The 10,622-nt window shown below is 33.9% G+C and overlaps 1 protein-coding gene across 2 annotated transcripts; it reads left to right on the plus strand.

The window, feature by feature from the left end:
• Positions 1-5,225: 5,225 nt before the first annotated feature.
• Positions 5,226-10,291, plus strand: LOC115963037 (WRKY transcription factor 72A-like). 2 transcript variants are annotated; one of them, XM_031081922.1, is made up of 5 exons: positions 5,226-5,524; positions 6,963-7,031; positions 7,594-8,100; positions 8,758-8,871; positions 9,138-10,291. In XM_031081922.1, exons 1-5 carry the CDS (start codon positions 5,414-5,416, stop codon positions 10,077-10,079), a joined length of 1,743 nt encoding a protein of 580 aa, XP_030937782.1. In that variant the 5' UTR covers positions 5,226-5,413; the 3' UTR covers positions 10,080-10,291. The 2 variants fall into 2 exon arrangements, with proteins under 2 accessions (XP_030937782.1, XP_030937783.1); XM_031081923.1 differs by having other exon boundaries at positions 6,966-7,031.
• Positions 10,292-10,622: the final 331 nt, after the last annotated feature.

Consider the following 10,622-nt stretch of genomic DNA (forward strand, 5'->3'; position numbering starts at 1 on the left):
CAAAGAGACAGAATTTAAACAATACAATACAGCTTGAGAAACATCCATACCAACCTCGGTCCAATATGTTTGGTAGAACAAGGGAGGCATTCCATCAGGTCCCGGGGCTTTTAAAGGAGCCATCTCTTTAATTGCATGCTCAACCTCCTCCACTGTATAAGGCCTAGCCAAGTCAGCTTGCATCTCTTCACTCACTACACATTGTACCCCGTCTAACACTCTATCCAAATCATGTGGGCTCGATGATTTAAACAAATCTGCATAATAGGTAGTAAACCAACCCGAAAAAATATCCTCATCTTCACACCATATACCATCTGCATCCCTAAGCCCTTTTATGAAATTTCTTCTTTTTCTCCCGGTAGCCGTACCATGAAAAAACTTCGTGTTTTGATCCCCGCTTTGCAACCATTGAAGCCTAGACCATTGCTGCCACATTTTTTCCTCTCTATCATATAAGACATTCAGCTCCTTCTTCAAACGATTCACCTCTTCCAAGCACCCAGTTCTGGCCAAGACCTCTTCTGCCACCCATAACAGCTCCTTAGTTTTTTTAATTTTCTACAAAACACTCCCAAAATGGTCTCTATTCCAGGTCTTTAGCATCTTTTTGCACTTCTTAATTTTCTTAGTTGCCACTACAATTGGTGTACCTTCAAGACTACATGCCCATGCAGTTGAAACAACCCTCTTGCACTCTGGATCGGACAACCACATTGCCTCAAAATGGAATGGCTTTCTCTTCCACCGTTGATTTTCACCATTTGAATCTAAAGAAAGGAGAATTGGATGATGGTCAAAGGTAAAATAATGCAAGTGTTTAATTCTACTTGTAGGAAACCTTGCCAACCACTCATAGTTGGCCACACCCCGATCTAGTCGTTCCCAAATCAACTCCCCTCTACGACGACCATGCCATGTAAACTCTGGACCTGAAAACCCCAAATCCACAAATCCATAAAGGTCAAGAACGTCCCTGAAACTCTACATAAGACTATGAGCCCTTGGCGGACCACCCCTCTTTTCCTGTAGCTGTAGTAGTTCATTAAAATCACCAAAACAACACCATGGCAGCCTTGGTTTGGAACTTAGCATCCTTAACATATTCTACCCTTCATTCCTAATACTTGTATCAGGCTCACCATAAAACCCTGTAAGCCTCCATGCATTCTCATATCCTCCATTAACAATAACATCAAAATGATAACTCGAAAAACTATCAACCCATACATTTGTACTCCCCTTCCATAACATAGCCAAACCCCCTCCCCTACTCTCATTAGAAACAGTAAATAACCCATCAAACTTAAACTTATCTCGAACTCCCTTCATCTGTTCTTTTGTCGACCATGTTTCCGATAGAAAAACTATCCCGGGATCTTTTGCTTGGATTAAATCACCAAGCTCAACTACACGGCGGTTTCCAAGCCCCCGACAGTTCCAAGCTAAGAGATTCATTGGCTTTGGCGGGGCTGGCAACCAGCCTCCACCGTTAAATCTGTAAAATCTGCATTCCTACTTCTCTTACACCCATCTTCTACTACCACCTCTGTATTTAATTCCTGATGGCTTCTTTTCCTCAAAATTGTCCCATTTGTGTCCATGGGCTTGGTCACATTAATACTACTACTTCTTATAAGAAAAGAAAAGAAAAACCCTAAATAATAATACTATAGTATAATATAATATTAATGTGACTATTTGGGGTTCATTAATCAACTCTCTCCTAAAAGCATTACAATGAGCAACTTTCAGATGATCTGCAAATGAAGTTCTCTTTAGTCATTACATTTTTTTTAAAAAAAAAGCAAGTTGTCATTATATTTTAAACTTTCAAACACGTAATTTTGCCCCGAAGGCTTTGTCTAAAAGCCACGGGAAATTAATGTTTTTGCTTTGAATAGAACTAATAATAATATGCTCGTGAAGTTTCAAAGCATAATTTTGTCGGCTTTGTACTTTTCTGCGTGTTCTCTTATCCCGCTTTTATGGAAAAACTTCTTTCAGGGAATTTCCTTGTCAATATTTGAATGCTGATCCCTACCTGGATTGGAAAATAGCAAATTAGCAATGACTTTACTTCATTTGGTTAATCAAAAACAATTTATGTACTTAAAATTTTTTCAATATAACTTCTTATATAATTTCGTTCCTTTTCTTTATTAAATCGTGTGCTATATATATATATATATATATATATATATATATGATATATCATTGATTACTTCCTATTTTTCAACTTCAAAATTTGTTGTCAACACCTAACTCGAAGACGTGACAATATTATTGATAATATATATAAATAAATTCAATCGAGTTTCTTATCTGGCTGGAATTATTGATTTGGACATCCTTGGTTATTACTACTTATGATAATGAATTATTACTAACGATGCTATCATTACAATTCTATTATTACAGCCATAAAGGTATGTATATCTAAGAGTTGAGTTCTTTTAGATATACACCACTATAAGTTTCTTTAAAAAACTTTATCCCCTCTTCCCGTGTGTGTGTTAAAAATATTTAAGCAGCGTTTGGATAACGCGTTTCCAACGTTTGCGTTTTTTTTTTTTTCTTCCTCCTGCACGCATTTCAGCTTTAGGGGACAAGTGCACTGTACACGCACTATTGAGCACTGTTCACACACTATTCACATACCCACAACCACTTTATTAAGAAAAAAATAAAATAAAAATAGGTCCTACGATACTATTCACATATTTAAAAATTATTTTGTTACAGTGTTTTCAGTTTCCAATTTTCAATTTTCAGCAAAATAAGCTGTATCCAAACAGACCCTTAGTATTCTCAAAAGAAAAAATAGTGGGTTAATCCCATATTAGAAAATGAGTGTGAGTTTAAGAGGTTTAAAACTTGTACTATGTATTCAAGAGTTAGGCATTTTTAGATATACACCACTATAAATTTTTAAAAAAAACATTCACCCCTTTCCCTGTGTGTATTAAAAATACTTAGTATTCTTTAAAAAAAAAATATGTATATAAAAATTTACAAGGGCATTATTGGCTCCATATTGTGTTTATGTTTGGACGAAGAATTTGAAATATTATTAGAAGTCTTATAATTTAATTAATTTTAAAAAATTCAAATACTTTAATTAATTTTAAAAAATTCTTAGAATTTTGAAAATGAAATGATTTATTTGATGGGATTTTTAAACCTATTAGGATAGTTTATTTAGATAAATACATCTAAAATTCATAATAGAATATATTGTTAATAGTTTTTTATTGTCGTTATATCTGACTTGTACCATTACACATATGTTGTAATGGTACACTCTTGCTTTCAGCTAAGGCTTATAAAGCATAAGTGGACATGGGTGGAGCCATGTTGAAGGGTGGGGGGGCCATGGCCCCCCCAAAATTTTGAATTTTTTTTAAATATATATATAATTATTTTAATGTTTTCAAAATTTAGTCTACAAAAATAAGAGTTGCCCCCCCCTAAGTATTTAAATTAGTCCAATGATGCTTTAAAAAAAATAATTGGTCTAATAGTTATAGAGACAACTTTATTTTTCGCAATTCTATTTTTTATTGTAAAATGTGCTTTTATATCTGTTAAATATTTGAAAAAGTTTGGCACCAAACATGTTTGAATTTATCTTTTTCAACCTGTTATGTGGCGATTAACAAGTCATTGACTCATTAAAAAATTATTGTCACTAAAACTACACATGAAATGTCTCTTTAGTTGCCACATAATGGGTCAAAGCAAAATAGTTTTAAATATGTTTGGAGCCTAATTTGTTCCTCCAAGTTTTGGATCATTCTTGTTTTTGAAAATTACATTAGTTCAATTGAATAATTTTACTTACATTAGTATAAAATTTGATAATTTTTATAGAAAATGAAACTTTTTAAGAATTTCACTATGAAAATTGTGAAAATATATTTTATTAATTTTATGAAAGATAGCCATCAAACATAATTTTGATTAAAAACATTAAGCTCTTTTTTTGTTGGGTGTGTGTATATATATAACTTATCAAATAAAAAAGTGTGTATATAATAAAAAAAAAAAATGTGTATTTATGTGTGTGTATGGTGTTGTCTTGATAAATATATTAGTATTGCAACTTGGCTCCCCCAAACAAAAATTCCTGGCTCCGCCCCTGTAAGTGGAGTGCATCTTTCTTCAATGTGGGTACAAGTCTAAAACACTGCTCATGTCGCTTACAAAGAACAAAACCGTGCGGGTCCTTCGGTCCCAAAACGGACAAAATGCTTGCAGGCTTGGAACAAATCCTCCCCCACACTGCCAATCCAGCATGTGCAAATGAAGGATATAAATGCCCCCTTACCAAGACACCTTTGGAGGTATGCATCCCTGAACAAACACTTTACTCACTCATTTTTAACTATTTTACTGACTTAATCTTTGGAGTGCTCCTCGATCATCACCACTCCAACGATGGTGTCATGCTCTTCATGTGTATGGATCCTAAATTTCAGACCTCTCATGAGAGCTTCCCTCCATCATTCATCAACTTACAAATAACCCCACACCCAGATTATCCCAACTACGTACACAGTATACGAGCCTTGGATTTGTAAGAAATTACTTGTTAAGACAAATTGAGTCATGATCAGAGGTTAAACCCATTGTTCCGGCCATAATGGAACGGAATTGGCATTTTTTTGTAAAATCAATTGTCATTCATGCTCACAATAATTATTATTTTGAGCATGAGCAACAATTGCCAAGTGATATAGGGTCCAAGAGCTAAGGCCTAAGAGTAGCACATGGGATTCTCACTCCAATTGACCCTCTGATTGTACATTACTAAAGTTGAATGCATGGATAAATGACTAAATGAGCAACCATTCCTAAACCCATGGGCCATATTTGACCTTAATCATCCTTTGTCTTCTTTGGTGATTTATTTGACCTAGATCTTTCTTCCTATAAAAACCATACCCTACCCCACCTGAGAAAAACTCAGGTCACCGGTGGCAACACGCTTGTAGCAAAACTTTGACCGTGAACCAATGCCCATGTGACTTTTGTAATGTACGAAACTTCAACGATGATAGCGGTATTACGTGGGGTCCGAGCATTGCGGCTTAAAGAGCTCTCTCTCTCTCTCTCTCTCTGTGACATGTTATCACAGACGTTGAAGTTGAATTCTTCCATATTTGGTTTAAAATACATAAACTAATGAATATAATATAAGTACTAATATTTCATAAAATGCAATTGGATTGGGCTGTTGACCTTTTGTGTCTGTACGTGTTGGATTGTAAAGCTGTGAGTTTGAACATTTTTGCTTTTTCTTTCTAAACGGAGTCAAATACTTCGTGCTGTCTATATAAGAAGAGGAGGAAATTGAGACCCAGAAAATCAAGTTTGAAAAAAAAAAACATAAGAGGATAAAGAGCTATACATGGAGGCTGCTAAGGAGAGATCTAGTCATGGAGGTGGAGTTAACGAGGAGAAAAGAAATGAATCTAGTGCTCATGAAGAAGGATGTAAAGAAGAGAATACTGTAATCAAGGTGAAGCCTCCTTCTTCTTCTTCTTTTCATGTTTCTTGGAATATCTAATTATCGATTTGATTTTAGATATTTTTGGCTCAAACACTCTTATGAGAATCTATTTGAAGTTTTCTATCTCTGTGTGTGTGTGTTTTTTTTTCTCTCTAATTTTTTCAATCCAATAGTAGTAAGATTTTTCAAAGTTGAAAGCCATCACTTTTGGTCTGCAAAGAGAAAATTATTCTCTTATATAAATTGTTCATTAACCTTACACATAGTTTGATTTCCCAAACAAGTTCAAATTTGTGTTTAAACCTTAATCTATAAGAAGAAACTCCTGAGTTCTTTTATGGTATCAAGATTTTTCTAAAGAATCAGCAACCACAACTTTATGGGTGAAATAATAATCAGTTAATTCATATATCTAGTCTTTTATATTTTATGTTGATCACGAGCTTTTTGATCTCTTATATTTGTGAAAATTAACAGTTTAAAGGTCATGATTGTTTCTTTCATGAAATCCTGTCATGCATACTCCAACCCGTGATAACTTTTTCTAAAAATAAAAAATCGATTATTATTTTTGATGGGCTCCTTTTAATGTAATTCAAATTGGAAATAGAAGACCACGCATGCCATGAAAATCATATGAAGCTAGCTACACCTATAAACAAAAGGGTAGCTGAAGCAAGAAGGAATACAGAAGTTTTCTATAAAATCAAAGCATAAATCAACTTTTTACTCTTTAGCTTATTATTCCAATTTTATCGTAAGTAAAGGTTGAATTTGTGTTTCTTACCCAAAAAAAAAAAAAAAAAAAAAAAAAAAAAAAAAAAAAAAGAGTGAAATAATTTCAAATAACAATTTCCTGGTTTCTCAAAAAAAAAAAAAAAATCATCCTTGAATCATTAATGCATGGTCGGTCCTATATCTCTAATAAAGAGACACAAACCATCAGTCAACTTCTATAGATGGTTTTCGTGGGACTGAAAAGAAAATGAGGTTGGAAGAAAGGTGAAACCAAATTGCCAATAATAGTGAGAACTCAAAGATATTGATTGGACCGCCACAATTATATCTTGCCAATTAGTCACCCTAATTGACTGACTGTTCTTCTCAAAAAAAAAAAAAAAAAAAAATGACTTACTATCTTTTTAACGGTTTATGCTTAGTCTAAACTTTTGATTAGTAAGAATTTGACCGTGACCATGTGCGACACATGATTACTTTTCGACCTTAATTTCCTCCCCATGACCACAAATTTGTACTGGTTTTTCCTCAACTATTATCCTGCCATAGATGCGCTGATCATCATGTGTTAAAACTTATCAGTAGCTGGACTACTTATCATTTATATATCTCTGTGTAGATGTATGCCTGTAATTTCAATTATATGTATTCTAATTCACCTACATGTATAATTGCTTCGTATGGGTTTGTTCTAACTATGATAATTCAGCAGGTGCCACCCATGGGAGGATCCTTGAAGGAACCTGTCTCAACATCTTCTACAAGCCGAAAGGAACAGGTTAATTAAAATTCATCATCTTATACACACACGCACATACATTAATGAATATATGAATGTGTACACATATGCTTAAAAATTATAAACACATGTTATAATTTGTGTTTGGCATTGCATGCTAACTCAAAGTAACAATGCAACTGATATAGTTAAATCTTCCATATGTAACATATAAAATGATTCAATTGGGTTTACTTCAATTTGAGAATCAGTTTGGCTTTGGTGTTTAAATATGTTTCACATAGCTAGGATCCCCACAAAAAATAGACTTTCATTTCAAATCTTATGTCATGCAAGTGAAACCTAATCAAATCCTATATAGCATTCCACTATCTTCAAAGTTTAATAACAAATTTTATAGTTTTTTCTCTCTCCATGAGAAGGTGGGTGTAAGGTGGATATATAACATCTTTCTCACATGGAGTGGGTTTCACACTTGTGAGGTTTATCCCCGTGTGAAAGGGATGTAATGTATACCGGTTACAAAATATAAAAATTCCTCCATGATAATATGATCAATAATAAATGATCAGTTTCTAATTATATATGTGGATGTATGTAGGATGATCAGCTTCAATCTGCTAGAGCAGAAATGGGTGAGGTAAGGGAAGAAAATCAAAGGCTAAAGAAGTATTTAGATAGAATGATGAAGGATTACCAGACCCTTGAAATGAAATTCCGTGACATTGTTCAACAAGAAGGGAGAAAATCTATGGATACAGCTAACAATCATCAAGAAATTGAAGAACCCGAGTTTGTTTCCCTTAGGCTTGGAAGAACCTTAAGTGATACAAAAAAGGAAGAAAAGATTAATGTGGTATCTACCCAATGGAAAGAAGATGAGGAAACTAAGGAAGGCCTAAGTCTTGGACTGGACTACAAATTGGAATTGTCTAAATCAATAGAAAATCAAAGTCCTGTTAATAGTTCTGAAGAAGTAAAGGAAGAAGCTAGAGAGACTTGGGCACCTAGTAAAGCTCTCAAGAGAAGTGGAGATGATGAAGCTCCGCAACAAAATCCTGTGAAGAAAGCTAGGGTTTGTGTGAGGGCCAGATGTGATACCCCAACTGTAAGTATCTAATCATGCACCTCATGGACATCTTTGGAAAAGGATCCCCTCCCATTGATCTTGAACTTCTTTCTAATTTTTATTTAGATGTAAAAGATGTGACATTTAAAACATTGAATCCTTCAATTCTCTCCCATTTTTAGTCAAAAGTAAGACATATGAAATTTATTTGATTTAAAAAAAAAAAAAAAAAAAAAAAACCACATCTAAATTAAAATTTGAGAGAATTGAAGGATTCAATGGGAGGGAATTTTATCCCAATATTTTATACATTAAGTTTTTTGTCTTAAGCAGTAATGCTTTAATCTAAGTTTTATTGATACATTAATGTAAAAAATATGTTATAGCCAAGATAAAAAGTCTCAACTTATATAGTGAATTCCAATTAATTCAACTGAAAAAATCTCTTATCAAATAAAAGATATAGAGTTCAAACCCAACTGCACCATAAACCAATTAATATCCGAACTTAATGATAAATAATAATTATCATAGAACAAATGTTATAAGTTAAAATTCTATCGTATGTATAATAATAATAATTAAATAAATAACTGACTTAAATGAAGTCTGGGAGAGGTAACTAGTATTAAAAGCTATGTCTATATTACTCATTGAGACCAAATAACATTTTATTTTATTTTATTTTATATATAGATGAATGATGGATGCCAATGGAGGAAATATGGACAGAAGATTGCAAAAGGAAACCCATGCCCTCGAGCATATTATCGATGCACAATTGCACCATCATGCCCAGTAAGAAAACAGGTACGTCATAATTTGTCATCACCATTTAAATTGGTACATGCATTATTATTAATTCATTCCAACTAAAATTGAAGAACTTTTAGTATTAAATTAAATGATTAAATTCACAATTTCTAAAAAATTTAAGTTAAGAAATAGTACATTTAATCTAACAACTATAAACAATTTTATTTCATCTTATTAATAGACTTCAAAAGCCATCACATTGATAATTATTTTTAAAAATTTAGCACTCCCTTTAACAATTAGCTTGTTTGCAATTTCAGGTGCAAAGATGTGCCCAAGATATGACCATCTTGATCACCACCTACGAAGGAACACACAACCATCCACTTTCTATGTCAGCCACTGCTATGGCTTCCACCACTTCAGCCGCGGCTTCAATGCTTTTGTCCGGCTCATCATCAAGCTCCCAATTACCTGGCCATAACCCATTAGCTGCCAGTGGCTTAAACTATTATCTATCAGATGATATAAAATCAAAGCAATTCTACTTACCCAATAATTCTTCTTTCTCATCATCTGTACCTTCATGCCCAACAATCACTCTTGATCTCACTTCTGCTCCATCCTCTTCTTCTTCAACTCATTTTAATAGGCTTTCTTCAAACTACCCTCCAAGATATTCTTCCACAAGTCTCAACTTTAGTTCTTCTGAGTCCAATGCAGTGTCTTGGGCCAATGGGTTCCTTAGCTATGGCAGCACTCAACCCTACTACAATAGGAACCAAATTGGAAACTTGCCTATTGGAAGACAAATAGAAAACAATATATATCAGTCCTACATGCAAAAGACCAACCCAACTCCTCCTCAACACTCTCAACAAGAGAATAGTGCCATTGCTGCTGCAACCAAAGCAATCACAGCTGACCCAAGTTTCCAATCTGCTTTAGTAGCTGCACTCTCTTCAATCATGGGCACTGGAGGTACTGCTGCAAGTGGTGGTGCCCAAGGAAATCATGGTGGAGGAGATAATAATTTTGGCCAGAAATCACGATGGGGTAGTGAGCTATTTGAAGCGCCTTCTACCACCTTCCCGGCATCTCCGCCTAAAGGGAACGGTTGTGCATCAAGCTTCTTAAACGAAACGCAATCAACGACAAATTCACAACCCGCAAGTTTGATGTTTCTACCACCTTCATTGCCGTTATCTACTTCCAAGAGTGCATCTGCATCTCCTAGTGACAATAGAGACCATTCAAATTAATGGGTTTTGAATTATACTCAATTAGAATGTTGTTTATTTTGTCTTAGTTGGCCTGTAATGATGTATGATAAAGAAATTTGTTCACGAAGATGGCGACAGCAAGCAAGGGAATTTGAATAAGTTTTTTCCTTATTTTCCTAACAGATATTTATGTTTTGGGAACAATATTATATGATGATTCAGCAAGCATGTGAATACATATTTTTCAGATAGTGGATAAAGCTTACCTCACATAAATATTGGAAAAAGTATTCTTTCTTTGACCTAATATATGGTTTAACTCTTTATCTCATTGCAATTGCGTTCACGACAACAACACTGTATTCTGTATATTTCTTATATTCATATCCAAAGGATGAATGACTGTTCATTTGTCTAAATGTGAAATAGAACGCCTACTAAACCCTACTTACTATTATGGTTTATTCAACATTAATTGTTATATATATATATATATATATTTAAATATAGTTCATACACCAATTAGAAGGGGTTCCTTGAAGTGTTTTTGGAGATTACACAAGCAACGTCGTTGACAGGAAT

This window comes from Quercus lobata, chromosome 10 (genome assembly GCF_001633185.2).
Source record: "Quercus lobata isolate SW786 chromosome 10, ValleyOak3.0 Primary Assembly, whole genome shotgun sequence".
Taxonomy (NCBI): Eukaryota; Viridiplantae; Streptophyta; class Magnoliopsida; order Fagales; family Fagaceae; genus Quercus; species Quercus lobata.

Excerpts from the sequence above, each read along its gene's own strand:
- LOC115963037 (XM_031081922.1), top strand. The coding sequence starts at position 5,414 with ATGGAGGCTGCTAAGGAGAGATCTAGTCATGGAGGTGGAGTTAACGAG. Across the intron at positions 8,101-8,757 it reads CCAGATGTGATACCCCAACT|ATGAATGATGGATGCCAATG; the intron begins GTAAGTATCTAA and ends TTTTATATATAG. Across the intron at positions 8,872-9,137 it reads CATGCCCAGTAAGAAAACAG|GTGCAAAGATGTGCCCAAGA; the intron begins GTACGTCATAAT and ends TTGCAATTTCAG.